This window comes from Phoca vitulina, unplaced genomic scaffold, assembly GCF_004348235.1.
Source record: "Phoca vitulina isolate PV1807 unplaced genomic scaffold, GSC_HSeal_1.0 scaffold4, whole genome shotgun sequence".
Lineage (NCBI taxonomy): Eukaryota > Metazoa > Chordata > Mammalia > Carnivora > Phocidae > Phoca > Phoca vitulina.
The window spans coordinates 12,821,660-12,842,042 of record NW_022589707.1 but is presented as its reverse complement, the minus strand read 5'-3'; the positions used below and the strand labels follow the sequence as shown (position 1 = coordinate 12,842,042).

At 38.2% G+C, this 20,383-nt stretch overlaps 1 protein-coding gene across 4 annotated transcripts in view; it reads left to right on the top strand.

Annotated features, from left to right (window-relative positions):
• The first annotated feature begins 4,580 nt into the window (after nt 1–4,580).
• EXOC4 (exocyst complex component 4) overlaps nt 4,581–20,383 on the top strand; it is a 731,914-nt gene continuing 716,111 nt past the window's right edge. For all 4 annotated transcript variants that reach the window (XM_032401540.1, XM_032401541.1, XM_032401542.1 and 1 more), the window contains exon 1: nt 4,581–4,697. In XM_032401540.1, the coding sequence (XP_032257431.1) occupies nt 4,612–4,697 (86 nt within the window). In that variant the 5' untranslated portion in view covers nt 4,581–4,611. The remainder of the gene's footprint in view (nt 4,698–20,383) is intronic.

The window sequence follows — 20,383 nt, the reverse complement described above, 5'->3', positions numbered from 1 at the left end:
TCATATGCACAGGGAATGCACACAGACATGAGATTCTAAAGGCAGTCTGGCAGAATGAGGTATATATGTCATCCTGAACTAAGGAGAAGGGGATCGGGGTCTGGGACTTCAAAGGGAAGAAATGCAATTTATAGGAAGATGAACAAGAGTATATGTTTGATAAACAAATGTTTACTGGGGCACGCAGAAACAATGGGACGTAGAAGACTTTTTCAAACAGGCCTTGCTAGGTCCCTCCCTATCTACCATTCCTAGTTCATACTGCAATATGGTTATCTATGGACCTGGAGCAGGTCCACTATCTAAATTCTTTTAAAGCAGTTGAGGGGGAGGTTAAGAGATTTTCCTGAATCTGCAGGATTTTGCTTGCTTTTTAACTCAAAATAATCTTTATGCTAAAGTGGCCCACTTGGGGTGTCCTGCCCTTGGCCCCGACATCTGCTTTCTGTCTGTGTGAATTTGCCTATTTGGGGTATTTCATAAAAATAGAATCATATATTGTGTAGCCTTTTGTGTCTAGTTTCTTTCACTTATTACAATGTTTTCAACGTTCATCAGTGTTGTAGCATGTATCAGTATTCCATTCCCTCTTTTTGGCTGAAGAATATTCCATTGTATGGATATGTCACATTTTGTTTATACCACATATTATACCACATTCATCCACTGATAGACATTTGGGTTGTTTCCACCTTCTGGCTATTGTGAACAGTGCTGCTATGAATGTGTACGAGTTTTTTTGAGCACATGTTTTCAATTCTCTTGGATATATACCTATGGGTCAAATTTCTGGGTCATGTGGTAATTTTAACTTTTTGAGGACCCACCAAATTGTTTTCCACATTGGCCGCACCATTTTACATTCCCACCAGCAACGTACAAGGGTTCCAATTTCTCCACATTCTTTCTAACATTTATTTTCTGTTATTTAAAATTATAGCCATACTAGTAGATGTGGAGCAGCATCTCACTGTGGTTTGGATTTGCATTTCCCTGGTGACTAATGTTGTTGAGCATCTTTTCATGTGTTTGTTGGCCATTTGTATATTTCACTTGGAGAAATGTCTATTCAAGTCCATTGCCCAGTTCTTTTTTTTTTTTTTTTTTAAAGATTTTATTTTTCAACAGAGAGAGAGACAGCTAGAGAGGGAACACAAGCAGTGGGAGTGGGAGAGGGAGAAGCAGGCTTCCCGCTGAGCAGGGAGCCCGATGTGGGACTCGATCCCAGGACCCTGGGATCATGACCTGAGCCGAAGGCAGACGCTTAACGACTGAGCCACCCAGGCGCCCCCATTGTCCAGTTCTTAATTGGAGTTTCTGTCTTTTGTGGTTGAGTTGTAAGAATTCTTTCCATATGTTGGATATGAGACCCAAATCAGATATATGATTTGCATATATTTTCTTACACCCTGTGGGGTGTCTTTTTTACTTTTTTTTCTTTTGAATGGTTGGTGTTTTATTTTTTTATCTTTTAAGATTTTATTTATTTATTTGACAGAGAGACAGGGCGAGAGGGAACACAAGCAGGGGGAGTGGGAGAGGGAGAAACAGGCTGTCCTGCCGAGCAGGGAGCCCAATTTGGGTCTCGATGTGGGGCTCGATCCCAGGACCCTGGGATCATGACCTGAGCCGAAGGCAGATGCTTAATGACTGAGCCACCCAGGTGCCCCTCTTTTTTACTTTCTTGATTGTGTCCTTTGATACACAAAAGTTTCTAATTTTGGTGAAATCCAAGTCATCTATTTTTCCCTTTGTTGTTCATGACTTTAGTGTGATATGTAAGAATCCATTGCCAAATCTAAGGTCATAAGGATTTACTCCATTTTTTCTTCTAAGAATTTTATCTCTTATGTCTAGGTCTTTGATTCATTTTGAGTTACATTTTGTAAAATGCTATGAGATCTGAACATATTCTCCCTGACCTGCAAATTCATATGTTCAATCCTAACCCCAAAGGCAATAGTATTAGGAGATAGGGTCTTTTGGAGGCGATTAGGGATTAGTGTTCTTATAAAAGAGACTTCACAGAAGTCCCTAGTCTCTTCCACCACTGAGGGCACAGTATGAGGTGCTGACCATGAACCAGGAGGATGGCCTTCCCTGGAACATGACTATGCTGGCACCTCGGTCTTGGACTCCAAGCCTTCAGAACTGGAAGAAACAAATTTCTGTTGTTTATAAGCTACCCAGTCTGTGATATTTTGTTATAGCAGCTTGAGTGGACTAAGAGAGGATCCAACTTCATTCTTTTGCACATGTATATCCAGTTTTCCCTGAATCATTGTTGAAGAGACTTTTCTTTTTCCATTGAATGATATTGGCACCCTCATAGAAAATCCATTGATCATAGATATATGGATTTATTTCTGGACTCTCCATAATATTCCATTTATCTGTGTGTTTATGTAAGTGCCACACTTTTGATTACTATAGCTTTTTAGTAAATTTGAAATCAGGAAGACTCAGTTCTCCAAATTTGTTATTTTTAAAAATTGCTTTGACTATTTGGGGCTCCTTACAATTCTATATGAATTTTAGGATCAGTTTTTCCAATTTGGCAAAAAAGCCACTGGAATTTTCATAGGAATTGCATTGAGTTTGTAGATAGCTTTAGGGAGCATTGATATCTTAACGATATTGTCTTCCAATTCATGGATGCAGGATGTCTTTCCATTTATTTAGTTCTTTAATTTATTTCACCAATGTTTTATAGCTTTCAATGTAGAAGTCTTTCACCTCCTTGGTTAAATTTATTCCTAAGTATTTTATTCTTTTTGATGCTATTGTAAATGGAATTGTATTGTTAAGTTTCTTTTGGATTGTTCATTGCTAGTGTACAAAAAGACTACTGATTTGTCTTGATATTGCATCCTGAAACCCTGCTGAGTTAACTTACTGGCTCTAGTCATTTTTTTAAAAAGTCTTTAGGATTTCCATATGTAAAATCATATTGTCTATAAGCAGAGATGGTTTCACTTCTTCCTTTCCAATTTAGATGCCTTTTATTCTTTTTCTTGCCTAATTGCTCTGGCTAGAATTTCCAGTACTATGTTGAAGAGAAGTGGCAAAAGTGGGTGTCCTTGTCCTGTGCCTGATCATAGCTGGAAAGCTTTCAGTTTTTCAGCATTGAGTATGATGTTAGCTGTGTGTTTTTAATAAATATTCTTTATCATTTTGAAGAAGTTCCCTTCCATTTCTAGTTTTCTGAGTGTTTCATTGTGAAAAGGGTGCTGGATTTTGTCAAAAGATTTTTTTCTGCATCAACTGCAATGATCATGGTTTTTTCCTACTGCTTGCATTCTTAGCCAGTAGGGCCAATTCTTTTCTCTCTGCATATAAGTTGTTTAACTTTATAGCCTGCTTTTTCTACTTATACCATGAAAATCTCATTCTCATTAAGAGCCATTAAAATTATGATTTCCAGTGGCTATATGGTATATCCTCATATCTGGATGTTCTACAATTTATTTAATACTTCTATGTTGTTTCAATAAAAGTAGTTGATGTGTTCTGTGTTTGCTACTCTACAACTCCAGAACCTCTGAATTTGCATTCTCTTCATCTCTGAAGGTCTCTAAATCTTTACTGCTACTAAGCAGTATCCTTCCCTCCTGTTTCATATTTATTTTTCTTCTTGTTCCTTGATTTATGCTTTTCATACACACACTAATCTTTGTTTCTTATTTCCTGTTCTGAATTAATGACTAAGCCAGTAGAGTCAAATGCAAGAAATATAAAAACCTACCAGTAAAAATATTAATAAAGCGCAAGTAAAATTATTACTATGTATATTTTATTTAGCTTGGGAAGGAAAAAAATCTGCAATTTGGTCGGTTTAGCTTTTTGGTCTTTTTGTCAATATCCAATTTGCATGTTTTTGCAGGTATTTTTTTAGGATTATCTGGAAATACAGCCGCCACACTGGAAGATAACTGAACTCACACATAAAACGAATGTAGAAACATTTAGTTTTAGAGAATAAGCATTTCTGTGTCTTATTTTCGCATTTTATTGAATTGTTTTTATTTATTTACTTATTTAAAATTTTTCTTTTTTGTGTGTGTCAAGGGCTGATTTTTAAGAGATTGCAACGAGGGAGCTGCTTTGCTACCTATGAAACCCCGACGCAGTATTAAATTGTTTGTTTATTAAACCATTTATGTTTTAAAGTAAAATTTTGCTCATAGACATACCCCCCCATGTAAATACATGCCCCTATATACACTTTTTGGCATTGTAAGATAAATTTGATTAAAAACATGATAAAAATCTAAAAACAAGAAAACTGGAAAAAAAAAACAAACCCACATCAGATCAGAGTAAATACAAATCAGACAGTCATTAGGAGACTTCACCAAGTTGCTACCGGTTTAGTTTCCTGTGTAGTTTCAGGGAAGAAAACTACAATTCCCAGAGTGCTTAGAGGGCGTGCGGGACCTTGAAACTTGCTGCCTCGGTCCCGCCTCCTTACTTCAGCGATTGGACTGTCCAGTTTCACGTCTCTGAATTTCTCTTCTTCCATTGGTTACTTCCCAGAGAGGTCAATTACAGAGTTTACGTTCGCTCTGGCCCTTCTTGCCCACCGGTTCTCCCCCTCCGCCCGGTACCAAGATGGCGGCAGAAGCAGCTGGTGGGAAATACAGAAGCACAGTCAGCAAAAGCAAAGACCCCTCGGGGCTGCTCATCTCTGTGATCAGGTGAGGGAGGCAGGAGGCAGGGTCAGGGGACAGGGGGCAGCGGGCAGCGGCTCGACCTCCGCTTTGGAAGGGAGAAGGGTTAGCTGGGTTCCACCCTGCCGACCCCTCCCCCTTCCTCCTTGCCTCCCCCCCAGCCCCTCCGAAGGGCCCCCGCAGTTCCCCCTTTTCGTCTGGGGTTGGGCTAGAGGGAGGAGCCCCGCCTCGCTATCTTTTCTTTGGGACCTGAGCTTTCCATTAGGTTCCTGGGCCCTGGAAGCACGCTGTTTGGGGCTTGGTAGAGAAAGCCAGGTGTGTTCATTTATTCGTACAGCGTTTATTTATGGATTGCCTTCGGCCGCGCTCACTTGGGGAAGGCGCCTTGTTTCCTGGATTTCTGGGTGTAAGGCCCTGAAGTCCGGGACTACTGTCACGAGTTGCAGATTGTGTTCTCACACTTCGGACACCTCCAGCCACCTGTGAATGGCCACAGCCTCCAATACAAGGGCCTGTAGTGAGCTTGTAGAAGGGCTGTGGGTTGGAAGGCGTACAGTCGTTCTCAATTTTTGTTCTGCCTTCCTATCCCGGTCTGTTCCTTCAAAACAAAACAAATTTCGAGTTGTCTTCTATGCATGTTATTTTCCCAGAATATATATGGTGGGAGTGGGAGTGGTGGACCTTTTAGGGGCTCCTTTTTTTAAAAATGTGAAATAAATTAAAGGTGAGGGAATCCTTTCAGACATCATTAAGGATGATACAGGAAGTGATTACAACAACCTGAATAAAATGTATTATAACACGTTTTTACGTTGTTGACATTTGAATTTCAACTCAGGTATTTTTCATAAAGTAAAACCCCGTCCTCCTGACCCCTCCACCCCATGCTAAACTTGCAGTTGAGTTCTAGGAGGGCTCCTGCAATGTCTTGATGATTTGTCTAAAACCCAGCCTCAACAGTAGCTGGTAGGTAGTAGGGGCTTGAAGGTATGAATAGATGGAATTTTAAAGCAATCTACCACTCATGGACTGATAAAGACCCATCTCATGGGTGTTATTTAGGGGCCTCCAGTTTAAAGTCATGAAATCATTATTACTAAGTGGGGTTTTTGTTTTTTTTTTTTTAAAGATCTAAGATGATAATTCTCTGTGTGGAAATGCTTAATAAACTTGGTAGGCCATGCAAAGGGAACGCTGGTCTAGTGTGGACCCACATTCTTGTGACAATACAAGCAGCATAGATGATACTAAAATTCCAACTAGAATATTGGTAGCATCCCATCTTAATCCTTTGTGGAGTTATAATACATGAATTTATTTGGATTCTTTTTTGAACTTGTTTATTTTTTCTGTCTTATAGTCAACATTCACTTAAACTATGTATTTAGTGCCAGTTTGTAGTATGGTGCCTGGGACTTAATACATACTTAATAAATATTTGTTGAACAAATGAGTGGATGCCCTGAGTTTTGCAAAGACGAATCAGATGTGATGTTACCCCTGAGAGTATAGTTCACTTGAGAGAGAAAATATGGAAGTAAAAACTATGACATAAGTCTAAAAACAGAGATGAGTGAAATATGGGAATCCAGAAGAAGGAGTGGTTAAGTGGAGTGGGGGTTAGGGAAGGTAACACATGTATATAAATGTACCATTTCAGCTGTGCACTTACGATTCTGTAGGCTTTACCCATTTCTTTTCTGCTGTGTATCAGTTTTCTTAAATGGCTATTACATTCATTCTAAATGCCCTACATTTGAAAAAAGCATAAAAACCAAACTAAAGGGTTTTTGTTTGTTTTTGTTTTTTTGTTTTTAACTGATGCTGATTCAGAAATACATTGCCTTTGGTTGACTGTTACTTTGTTCTTCAGGGGGACTCTCCCACTGGATGGGGTGGAATATGATTTTGTGGTCATTCACCCATCTCTTATGCCCATCTATATTACCTTCACATATCACCATGATTTAGGCCTACACAATTTTTATGCTGAATTTTGTTGTGTATTAATGTTTTCCATTTTTCTTCCTTATTCTTGACCACCTCAGACCACTTGAATAATACTTTCATTACATCTGTTAACTAGCATGGTATAATGGAGTGTCCAGATCTAGCATCCTGAGCATGTTTAGTAAGGATAAGAGTTCATGGTTCCATATGACCTTATTTAAGACTGGATGATGTTGCTTCTCGAGTGTTAATGTTTATTTTTCAATATTTGTTTGAGTCACAGGAAAATTGTTGGGTTGGCGTGAGAGTGCTGCCAGCTCTCTCCCCTTGTTGTTTCCTCCCTGATGTGCGTTTGAACATATGCAATGGTTTAAATTTCATGAAAGGTGGCAGTTAATGAGAGGAGGATGGTAGTATTACTTTGGTGTTTGGGTGGGGAGAAGCAGGGGAGAGTACTTCAGAGGAGAATAGAATGGGGAATGTAGTTGCTAAGAGAGTAGATCTTAAAGGTTCTCATTACAAGAAAAAGAAATTGTAACTAGGTGAGATGGATGCTTGTTAACTAACCTTATTGTAATCATTTTGCAATATACACAATATATTAAACCATGTTGTACACCTTAAAGGACTATGGTGTTATATGTCAATTACACCCACTAAAACTGAGGGAAAAAAAGAATGGGGAATGTGTATTTCTTGTTAGTAAATTGTTCTGTCACTCTGAAGTTGCCTCTTTGTCTCTCTGTTCAGTTTGTATTCTTTGTGTTACCCCTTCTTGCAACATTGTATTCCTGATTCTTAATTCCTCATGTAAAACTTGGATTAACTCCTCTTCTCCTTAACCTCTTTTCAGATTCTCTCTCACAGACCAAAGCTTTCCTGAACCCATTTTAGGCTCATGTTTATAAATTCTGAGCTTCCTTGAAGATATATCTGATACATGCCAGTTCTCTTTTCTGTTTCCTTGGACCTGTCATTTAAGTGACTTGTCAGTGATAATCTTTTGAAAAGTTTGATTAGTTTAGCTTTATTTATCTTCTTATATCACTGAGCTGTTGCTTTCTTTTTTGAATAGTGAATATTAAAAATTCTCCTTTGGTTCTTTTGCTCAGATACGTTAAAAATGTCATTTCTGGGGGTGCCTGGATGGCTCGGTTGGTTAAGGTCCGACTCTTGGTTTCGGCTCAGGTTGTGATCTCGGTTGTGAGTCTATGCTCAGTGGGGAATCTGCTTGAGATTCTCTCTCCTCCCGCTGGTGTGCACATGCATGCACGCGTGCTCTCTCCCTCTCTCTCTCAAATAAATAAATAAATAAATCTTTTTAAAAAAGTCATTTCTATACCTTATTATGTGCTAGCATAACACATCATATATATTTAAAGCTACTTCTGTAACTTGAAACAGCATTTATTGTTAGTCATCTTTTAACACCGAGTGAGAAAACAACAGGTGGATAAGGGTTCTACCTAAGGGCACAGTAGGTATAACCATGGGTACTAGCCATATCTCGTCACTCTTTCCAGCTGTGGTACCAAATAGTTAAATAATGACTATTTTGCTAGTGTGATTGTCCATCACTTTCAAGAATTTAAAAATCAAAACAGTTTCAAGAAGTCTAGTATAGTAGTGAAAATGTTACATTTGGTTGATGGGTATTTAAGTACCTTGAGACTCATAAATGAAATTCTTAACCATTTAAAAAGTATTGAATAAAAATATTTCCGGACAATCAGATGTTTCAAAGGGTGGACTCCTGGGGTATTGCAGAAGAGGTCCTCACGCTGGGAAGTGGGGTTTTGATGAGGAGATGGACAGTGCTTGGGACCAAGTCTGTCGGAGGCCACTGCTAACTGCTTTTGGTTTGAAGTCTTGCCACTGGCCCTTTAAAAAGGAACTAATTGGGTGGACAGAGTTTCGATCACCTGCTGATGTAAATTTGGACAGTTTTACACGTGTGCGCGCACACACACAGCATTTTCCTACTTTTCTATTGATTTTCCCCCTCCCTAACCTTTTGTTTGGTGTGAAATCGGAGCAGGCAGCCTTTCTAAATGAGGAATAAGCAAGATGGCATTTTGGAGATGCTGTTTTATTTTTGTGAGTTCTTGTCAGATTTTTAATTGGGAAATGTGTCTACCACTTACTGTTAGGTGATTTGCTTTCCAATTAAATGTTGACTCTCTTCTCTTTATAAGTTGGCCTTTAATAGACCATTTAATTGGGAAGACAAACTTTGGCTGTGACTTTAGGCGACCTTATTGAAACCTCAGAGTAGAGCTTTTGTAGACAGACTCTGGCTACAGATGTCAAGGAGGTTTGAAGGCGGTTGAAGGCTCACGTTTTCATCAACTTTCATGTCTTCACAGAAGTTGGAATTTCAAAAACTTAGAAAATCCTTTATTGTAGACACCTGTTAAATTCCCTTCCTCCTCAGAGAGTGTTTTGGTCAGCCCCATATTTAATTCAAAGCAGGCTTTGTCGAAGGGTTCCAGGCTTTGATCAGGGCTTTGAACAAACAGCTTTGAGGTCCATGACACAGTTTGTGGCAGAAAGGAACATGGTCACTCTGTTTGGAGGAGAGTCCCCGAAGTTGTGTTAGGCGGTTAGTGTTGTTTCCAGTAACACCTCTTCTCTTCATCTGAGCCTGTCTCATTATGGTTTTTCGGGTTTCCAGTTCTCTCTTTGTACCCTGAGGCATCTTGGCACTGGGAATGCAGTACTGTTTGAAAATGACTGCCAGGCTGTCTGGAGACTAAACACTTTTTTCTTCTCGAAGTCCTAGGACATCTGACAACCTATGTGGATAGAAGGGGCAAAATAATTCCCCCTTTCTTCCTGCTAAACATGAAGAATTAGTATCTTGGGAATTCATGTTTTAGTTTCTAACCCCATGTGTAATTTTTAACATTGGGATTTCCTGAAGGCTTTGAGGCAGAGAGGTGTGTTGTTGGGTGATAGGTCAGGTTTTTTTCAAGCCACTACTTACAGTGGATAGGTATGGTCACAGTGTTTGGTGGGAGTTGAGGTATAGTTAGTAGAAGCTTACTGGATTGTGTTACCCAGTTGTTTCAGACCACTGTGTCTAGTCCCTCCTTTGTAAAGTGGGATAATAATATGATCTATGGTTTGGGGGGAAAATTAAGATGTATAGGAGGGGCTAACACAGTTTGGCATAGAGAACACACATAGGTGTTCATTTCTTCCTTTTCAGGATCTGCTGCTTCTCTGGTTAGAAACTTGATTGTAATGTTCACCAGATAGCACCCAGGATATGATGTTAATTTTCTGTCAGAAATATCCTTTTCAGTTTGGCTTGAATGTTTGATTCCAGTTGTCAGAATGTTCACGTTGTAACCAAGAAACCTCGTGCAGCTGAATTAAGATGGTAATTAATGATAATTTGAGAGTCAGCCACAGAAGCTAGATTTAAATATATGTATGCTTACGTGTGCATGTAAAACATAAAATATAAACAAAGTATAAAACATTTATTAGGTTGAAGACAGAAAGTTTATAAACCAGCAAATTGAAAGGCCTTGGATCTCTTTGCCTACATAACCCTTTTGCCATTAAAATCACATTTATAATTTTTAAAAGTTAGTTATATGTTTAGAAAATTCAAGTATTTCAAGAGGAACAAAATAAAAAATGAAGACTTTTCACCCTGTTCATCTCCTTCCTGACGTGCTTTTGGTTCCTTGAGAGAAATAGAAAACTGTACTAAAGTATGTGTGAATATATAATCTTTAAACCAGATATATATTCTTTAATATTTAATATAACTTATGAATTTATATACATTTAAGGAAGATTCATTAAAATTATATATTCTTTAAACAAATGGGAACATACTATGTATATTTTTGACCCTTTGTTCATTTGCTTGTTTTTCTTTATTTTGGAGATCTTTTCTAGCAGCACATACTGATCTCAATCTTTTTAGTGGCTATGTGGCATTCTGTCATATGGATACACCATAATCTAATTAATTGGTGGTCCTTCTCCCACCCCTTTTATAACAAACACTTAAGTTTTTTTTTTTTTTTTTTTTTAACTCTTCTGTTAAAACAAAGTGAGTGTTCATATACATCGGGGAGTAGACCTGTGGTGTAAAATCATGGCAGTGACAGGGGAATAGCTGCATCTGAGTATCTTCACATTTTGTATTTTGACAGTCAAAATGTCCTCCAGAAAGATGGTCATTTTCGCTCCCGCAAGTGGTGTATTCGCTCACCTGTTTTCCCAAGCCCTGGCCAGAAACTGGATGTTTTTGATGATTGTCTTTATTAAGTCAGTTGTGAGTAAGAGGAGAGTATTTGTCTCCCTGTCATTTAGTTGTGTGTTATAGCTGGATGTATGTGGATATATGCGTGTTGCAAATCTTTTCTCCCAGTCTGTGGCTTGTCTTATTCTCTTGACAGAGTCTTTCCCAGAGCAGAAGTTTGTCATATTAATGAAGTCCCACTCATCAATGATTTCTGTCATGGGTCATATCTTTGGTGTTGTAATCTAAAAAGTCTGTGCCATATCCAAGATCACCTAAATTTTCTTCAGTGGTAACTTCTGGGAGTTTCATATTTTGTCTTGTACTTAGGACTGTTATCCAGTTCAAGTTAATTTTTGTGAAGGCTATACGATCTGTGTCTAGATTCATTTCTTTGCAGGTGGATGTTCAGTTGTCCCAGCACCATTTATGGAAAAGATGACCTCTGTTCTCCATTGTTGGACATATGTGGGCTCTTCAACAACATTCCATGTGTTTTGTTCTCTTCCTGTGCACACTTGTCATTGCAACTTCCCCATTTTTGTATCACAAAAACTTGTTAAAAAAAAAAAGTCATAAAAAAGACACAAGTCCAACAAACTCATTTCCCAAATATTACCTATTTTCCTTTTTAAGGTTTTTGTGTGGATCTTGTCTAGGTACATACAGAAGTTTAGTAGTTGTAATTATAACAAACAACATGTTTTTAGCATAACAAAATATTTTCATGTTGCTATATACTCTTTGGAGTTACATAAATATTTTTTAAGTGGGGGAATTAAAAAATATAGAAAATTACAGAGAAGAAAATATAAACTCTCATATTCTCACCCAGAATTAAACACTGTTAATAACTTTGCTTCCAGTTTTAAAAAAAGTAACTGTACTATTATAAAAATAATACACATTCATTATAAAGAATTCAAACAATGGAAATGCTGGAAGATGTGATTATTCCAAATTTTATCCTTTGTAAGTTACTGTCATTGATATTAGCTGAACCTAATTCCAGACGTTGCTGTGTCTCTCTTCTGTGTGTGTATGTACGAAATGTTGGATGGATAGATAGAAATTTTTTTATTTCAAACAAAAAAATATTATTTTTTAAATAAATATAGGAGCTTACTCTATGTGCTAACTTATTTTTAAGTAATCTCTACCCCCAGTGTAGGGCTCGAACTCACAACCCCAAGATCAAGAGTTGCACGCTCTACTGACTGACCCAGCCAGGCTCTATATGCTAACTTATGTGCTGACTTTGTTTGTTTCCCTTTTTGAGGTATACATACGTAAAGTGCATATATATTAAGTATATGGCTTGATCCCACATCAGGATAGAGACGAACACTTACAGCATCCCTGTCCTTTTTTTTCCAGTTCATTTTTCTGTGCAAGGGTATCCTGTTGTTCCAACACCATTCATTAAACAGATTATGCTTGCTTCGCTGAATTTCTTTTGCATATCTGTCAAAAATCAGTTTTGACCGATGTGCGTCTGTTTCTTGATTCTCTAGTCTATTTCACTCAACTCTTTACCTTGATGACATTACCACACAGTCTTGATTATTGTTTTTATAAGTCTTGAAGACAGTGTGTGCTCTCCATCTGTACCCTACTTTTTAAAAGTTATTTTGAATGGGGTGCTGGGGTCGCTCAGTTGGTTGAGTGTCTGACTCTTGATTTTGGCTCAGGTCTTGATCTCAGGGTTGTGAGTTCAGGCCCTACATTGGGCTCCGTGGAGCCTACTTAAAAAAACAAAAGTTATTTTGGCTGTTCTAGGTCCTTTGCATTCCCACATCAATTTTATTTTATTTTATTTTATTTATTTTCCCGTATCAGTTTTTGAATTATTCAGTTTCTGTGGTAAAACCTTCTGGGATTTTGGTTGGGATTGCATTGAATGTACAGATTAATATGGGAGAATTGACATCTTAGCCGTATTGAGTCTTCTTATCCCTGAACAGGTGTATCTCTTCATTTAATTCTTTAATTTTTCTTGGCAATTTTTAAAATAGATTTCAGTGTGTAAGTCTTACATATTATTGGTCAGATTTATCGAAGTACTTTAATCACTTCAAGTCCCACACCTTACTGAATGCTGATGTTTTTCCCCCAGTCTATTATTACCATGTCTTCAAATTCATTAATCTTTTCTGCAATTCCCAATCTGTTGTTAATCCTATGTAATGTAGTTTTTATTAGATTGTGGTTTTGAGCTCTAGTTTGCTTTGGGTCCTTTAAGAAAAAATCTTTAATAGCTCTCCTTGCACCTTCAGTCTTTCCTATAGCTTCTTGGACTATGAAATACAGATATAATTTTCATGTTCTTGTTTACTAATTTTGTCTTGTGTCATTTTTGGATTTAGTTTCAGTTGATTAATATCTGTTCCCCCTTTTTTACATGCCTTACATACGTTTTGGATACTAGATATTCTGAATTTTACCTTATTGGATACTGATAGAGGATGTCTTTGTTTTCTTGTAAATATTCCTGAATTTTATTCTAGGATTTGTTAAGTTACTTGGAAACTGTGGTCCTTTCAGGTCTTATTTTAAATTTTGCTCATGGGGGCAGAGCCACATTTGGTGTAGGGCCAATTTTGTTTCCCTACTATGGCAAAATCCTTTTGAGTACTCCACCCCAATGCTGTGTGAACCATGAGATTTTCCCCTCTGGCTGTGTGTGAGTTCAGATAATTACGCCCCTAATCCTTACTGGTGGTTCTTTTCGTGGCCTTGAGTAGTTTTCTCTCAGGCACACGCTGATGATAGTGTGCTGAAGCTTGAAGGGAGCCCTTCTACAGGTCTCCAGAGTGCTCTGTAGTTCTCTTTCCTCTCCATCACCTGCCCTGCAAACTCTAACTGCCTTAATGTTTAAGGTTTCAAAATCTTTTTTTTTTTTTTTTTTGGGGGGGTTGTTTTTACGTTCAGATGCTAGGACAAATCCAGTCCCAGTTATTTCATCAAGACCAGAAGTGGAAGTCTGTCAGTGCTTCATATTTTGAAAAGTATCTTTAAAGATTCATTTCCATTGGTCAGATTTCATCAGTTGCATAAGTGCAGAAGGAAGAATAAGGTAATCAGATGTGCTGTATAAAGGTACGGCATGAGGTATCTCGGCCCTAGTGACCTTTCTGATTTTGCCGAGTATTTAATTAAACAGTTAAACACTTCCACTTCATATAGTATTTTTCTGGGAACTTTTCCTTCAGAACTCCTAGAAGTGCTTTGGAACTATTTTGCATCTGTTTATGTATTTCTTTATTTTTAAAAATATTGTTTTTGTTTGTTTGCCAGTGATAGTATTGTTCACTGTAGCCCGAGCTCTCGTAGAGCTGGTAATTGGTTTTCTTTGGGCGGCACAGCATTTAGATTATTTTTGTTGGTGGTGGTTTTGTTTTGCTTTTTTGTTTTTGCTTGCATTTGGAGGTTTCCAGTCTGTGCTTGCATTTTTCAGTTTGCAGTGGTGAGCCCTGCTCCCTCTGGTCTTCTCCTCTGCTGCTACTTACATTTTTAACTGCTTTCAAGCCGTGAAATGAGTTCTGGTCTTTTTAGTAGCCAGTCCTTTATGTGTTGGGAATTTCGCCTTGAAAAACACGGAAACTCACCATTTAACAGGAAAGTTCTTGTGCACCATTTGACATGGTAGGAAAACTTAATATTTTAAGTTCCTTAGAACCTTTTCTGACCATTTATTTAAAAAAAATTTTTATAAAGCCCTTGCAAAAAATAAAGTGGCATATAATTCAAAAAGGGTTTTTCCATTTAAAATTTGGTGCCTATCATTGTGCTAAATATTATGGGAGACATCATTTTATACTTAAAATACTACTTGAGAGCTTGCTAGAAATGTAGAATCTTAAAAAAAGGGTGGGGGGGCAGACTCAGTCACCACCTGGCTCACCTGAGCAGAATCTGCAGTTTAACAGGATTACCAGGTGATTTGAATGCAAGTTAGAGTTTGAGTAGCCCTTAGGAAATAATTTAGTTGGGGAAATAAACCAATTAGCATTAACTTTTTAAAGCCGAGATAATGGCTGTTTTTACAAAATATTCTTAATTTAAGTAACAAAACAAATGAATAAAGAAAAAGACTTTTAACTATAGAGAACAGGTGGTTGCCAGAGCCCAAGTGGGTGGGGGGATGTGTGAAATAGGTGATGGGGATTAAGAGTACACTTACTGTGATGAGCACTGAGTCATGTATAGAGTGGTTGAATCACTGTATTGGACACCTGAAACCGATATAACACTATAAATTATACTGGCATTAAGACTATTTTCTTTTAAGAGGTACATAGTGAAATATATACTGATAAAAATATCATGTCTAGTATTTGCTTCAAAATAACTGGGGGTGTATGTTCAAGTTAGGGTATAGATGAAACAAGATTGGGATGTGTTGATAATTGTTGAAGCTGGGTTATTTGAGGAGTCTCAGTTTTTGGACGTGTTTGAAAATTGCCGTGAAAATGTACATGTGTGTTTATGGACTGGGGAGAGGGAAGGGGGTGGTAATTACAAGGGTCTATAGATGAATAAATCTAAGAAATACTACATAATCTTCATGTCTTGTCCACCCAGCTTCTGCCTTTCCTCCCAGGACACCTGGCACACAAACATATTAAAGTCTCCTGGATGTCTGCAGTTAAGAAACTTATGCTTCAATTTGTGTGGGATCCAGAATTTCCAAGATAACCTAGTACCATGCAACAGCTACCAATGTCTTCTAAAACGGGATTTCTGAGGCACTTACTGGAAACTCCACATTAGGAAGTAGCCTACACCTTTAAAATGACCAAATGCCATAATGTGTTGTAGTAACTAAAACATTCCCCTGGAGATGAAAAATAAGATCACTCTAGAGAAGGCTTTAAGGAGGATGTGGAGCTTCAAGTGGAAGTGGGAAAAGAGGTAGTCTCAGTTAAGGAAGAGTAGGGGGTAGAGTTTAAATTGTCAGTCTGTCAATCCTGGACTCAGTTTTATGTTGTAGTGAGGCTGATTTTACTTAATTTTAGATAATGGCCTTCTCTGTTGGTTAGAAGACTTAGAGCTTTTGGTCCCCAGAAGTATTTTGTATGACTGAGTTAATTGAAATACTGAAAAGCTGCATGTGTTGGGTGTAGTAATTGGCCCTAAGTGCTGTCTGAAGCAAGACACCAGTGAATTTTCAATTGACTTTAAAGCAGAAATTGTTTACTGTCACTTGATATTAAATGAATCTTTGTATTGAATTAAGGGATGTTGTTTTTATGCATCAGAAAAGTTTTTCAGAGGGACTTGTCATCATGAATTGTTATCAGTTGGGACAGGATTATCTTGTATTTTGTGGGATCTAATAAGGCATAATTAAACAAGCAGTCGCAGTGTATAATTGAATATAATAAAATCGGATTAAAAAGTGTAATGTAGATTCGGTTATGCTTTGAAGCCATGTCTTAGGTGATTATATAGTGATACACATCTCATTTAATGTGTGATTTTTTTTTCATGCAAACTTAGAATTATGAGGGTCTCTTTTTTTTATAATTCATTGGAAGCATTTGTAGATGAATCATCATCTACAAAGTGCTCTGCTTAGTAGACTAGGTTTTGACGACCCTTCTCAACTTGTTAGCGTTTATATTCTTGGTGATCTCTTTTCCTTCTCCTTAGTGTGGATTTGCACTCATACCTAGAACTGTCTTTTTTAAAAATTTTTTTTATTTGAGTGAGAACGCGCAGGCAGGTACACGTGCACATGAGCAGGACGGGGGGGGGGGGGCGGGGGCAGACTCCCCGCTGAGCAGGGAGTCAGGACCCTGGGATCATGACCTGAGCCAAAGGTAGACCCATAACTGACTGAGCCACTCAGGTGCCCCTAGACCTGTCTTTAGTTACGCTTCTGACATGTTCCTGTCAGGCATTTCTTAGGTTGGCTGTTTCACGCTTTAAAGGAAAAGAAAATCTGACTCTCACACTTTGGAAATAAGGGCTAAGTAGATCTAATAGTGTAATCTAAAAGCAGTTTGGTAAAGAAAATGGATTCACGTTTTCAAGAATCATGTATGCTCTAGACTTTTTGTTTCTGTGTTGGCATCAGTAACAAAAAGGAATATTCTAGAGAGCTCAATAAGCTAATAGTTTTTTTCCTACTTGGAGTGATGGTCTGAAACTAGTTAACCCTTTTGTATTTGGGCTTAAAAATACTCAATTTTTGCCTTATGATAACGTGTTAGAATATTTTGTAAATAAAGATGACCCCTTGTCTGATGCTCTTTCCATTATGTGACTAAAAAAATTCATTAGAATTGCCCTAAACGAGAGAAGGTGGTACTGGTTGAGAGGTTCAGGTGCCTGATGAGTAAAAATGCAGGGGCTTGGGGACCTCAGGTTTCTGTAAGAGGCCTATTTTGAGTATTTCCCAGAAAGGATATCACTGAGATTTGATTCCTACTGTAGATTGAGCTTTGTAGAGCTGTTAGTTTCCTGGTAAGTGATTTTTGGATATATGGGACCTTACTTAGTTTTTCTGGGTTGTTTGAAGGGATTTACATTAATTGTTTTGTTAATCTTTATTATTCCTGGAGGAGAGGTCACTGGATACCAACAAGGAATGCCCTTAGTAGGCAATTAAGCGTATTAACTGTTTTCAGATAGCATGACTTAATGCTAATTGTTCTGCAGGTGTCATCAAAATTCAGGTGTATTATATTAAATATTACAGCAGGTTAATTAGTTATCTGAGGCTGTATTAGGCAGTTAATTCTTGAGGATTTGCTGAGAATCTGTGTTGCTCTGGCTAAGGGGCGTGACCAATAACATCTGCCTTGAGATTTTAGCCAAGCAAAATAATACTGCCTGTGTTTTATAGGGTGGTGTATAAGTCTGCTTGAGCTGCCATAACAAAACCACAGGTTGGGTGACTTAAACAGAAATCTATTTTCTCACCGTTCTGGAGGCTAGAAGTCTAAGATCAAGGTACCAGTCAGGGTTGGTTTCTGGCAAGACCTCTCTTCTTGGCTTGTAGATGGCCACCTTTTTGCTGTGTCCTCAAATGGCCTTTCCTCTGTGTGTGGAGAGAAAGGGCTCTTTTGTGTCTCTTTCTCTGCTTATAAGGACAGCAATTGTATCTCATATGACCTCCTTTAGAGACCCTAATCTCCAAATAGTGACATTGGGGCTTAGTGCTTCAAAATAAATTTGGTAGTGGTAGGAGGGTGTGTCTCAATTTAGTCTATAACAGGTGGTACTCTGGAGACTCTTATTACTTTGTTAAAATACCCTAAAATCCTTTCAGAGTGACAGTCTGTTATTACCTATAGGTGATCCTGAGGCTCAGGCTAGAGCCCTGGACAGGTCGTTAATTTTTCACAATTGGTTGGCAACCTTTCTACGTGCTTTTCTGGCTTATGATATTTGACAGTCCCCTGCTAACCCTCTAATACCAAATACTTGTACTGTCGATGCTCTTCAAAGAATTGCTGTCTGGTCAGCTTGAACTATCAAAGGGCTTGCTGAGAAGAGGGAATTAATGAAACATGATTTGATCCATTTCATTCTATACTTTCCCCAAATTCCATTCTTAGATTAAAATGGGTCATTGGAAAGCTTCATGCTTGGACTATGTTCAGAGTCACAGTCTCTTGGTCTGAGTTGTGTTTTAATGTTCTGTTCTGGAAGGAACTTAAATGACCATGTAAAATTTATTGTTTTTAGAAGGTGGTTGAGGACCTTGTTCACTATATTGTATATTGTCTTCCTTATTTTTTTAAGTGAAAGATTTCTTTTAGAATTTAGGAGTAGCTTAAAGTTTGTTTCCTCAACAGAGGAATTGGAATCCATCTTTTTGATAATGAGAATGATTTAACTGGCTACATTTCCCTTTTTGCATGGCTAGGAACCTCACAGTTAGATTGAGAGCTCATTTCCTATCAACTGTGTTTGCCCACATGCCCTGCATACCTGTGTTCTACATTTGTATGGCATCATTTTGTCCTGTATCTCCTTAACTAGTTTGACTTTCTCATTTGTATTACCTTCATTTTTGTACAAATGGTCTCCGATCTTTTTTAGAAAGAGGTTGGATAGATATAAAATGGAACTTGAAATATTGTTGAATATTTGCCATTCAGTATTCATTATTAAATACTGGTTGAAAGCTGTCATTCTTTTTTTTTTTAAAGTTTTTATTTATTTTTCTTTTATTTCTCTGTACCCAACGTGGGGTTCGAACTCACTACCCCAGATCAAGAGTTGCATGCTCTTCCTACGGAGCCAGCCAGGCGCCCTGAAAGCTCTTATTCTTTTTGCCTGGGTGCTAACCCCCAGGTGGCATCAAAGAACACTTACAGTAAAAGTCCACAAAGCTGTACCTGATCTGGCTTCCAGCTTCTTACCTGATCCCCTCTCTTCACTGTCCCCTCTCTTGCTTCTCTGAAGCCACATTGACTTCCTTGCCATTCCTTGTACTTTGAACAAGCCAAACATACCCTGCTTCAGGGCCTGTGCATCTTCTGTTCTTTCTGGAATCTGCTTCCCAGATAGTGCCTCCTCTCTCCCCTTCATTTTCTAGAAAGCTCTGTTCAAATGCCATCTTTATCTGAGCGGTTTTCTCTGGTCTGCTTTTGTTGTATACTCCCCCTCGTCCTCCCTGACTTCTGTTTTTTTCCATTACTGTTTCTTCCTGGCCTGCATGTGTTGTATATTTCTCTTGTATTTCCTGCTTCCCCCACTGGGATGTAAGCTTCTTGAGGGGAGGGATTGCTTTAATCCTGGCTGTATCTCTAGCTGCTTAGAACCTGCCTGCCAAGTACTAGGTGTCTAATAACTATTTGTTGAATGACTAAATGAACTCAGTAGGGTTGCTGTAACTATTATTTGTCCTTTCCTAGGTATTTTGGAACAGGCATTGCTTTGTGTGAGATAATTTAGTAGCATTTGTTTCTTAAGGTAAAGGACTGCCCTCCGTGACCTCTTCAGAGCCTGCGTCTTGCTGCTGCTCATAATTTAGCTTTTCCTGAGCACTTTTAATGTGCCAGGCACCGTTAAGAATATAAAGAGAAGGTCTGACCTCAATTCGTGAGTAAATATCTTCAGGAACTTTCAAATGGGGGTAGGCTTTGGGCTAACAATATTGTGATTCACAGATGGTTCCTAATAGTGTGTCAGCCCACACATCGATGGCACTTTGTATTTTACCAGGCACATTCACATACGTTGCCAGTCGCAACCACCTGGTGAGGCAGGTACTCTTACTATCTTTGTCTGGTTGGCCAGGAAAGAAACAGACGCAGAAGCTAAGTGACTCGCCCAAGGTTAAAGAGCTTAAAAGTGGCAAACACCTCATGGTTGACACATATGATGAGAGGAGTCAGAAACATATTCCAAATTGGCAGTGTTTTAGACTCGTGTTCTTTTTGCATCCTCTCATTTGGTCTTTGAAGGTTATGGTTTCTCTTGAGGGATGGGTTACCTTTGGGGTGGCTAACCTTATTTTCATAGCTGTGTTTTTTTTTTT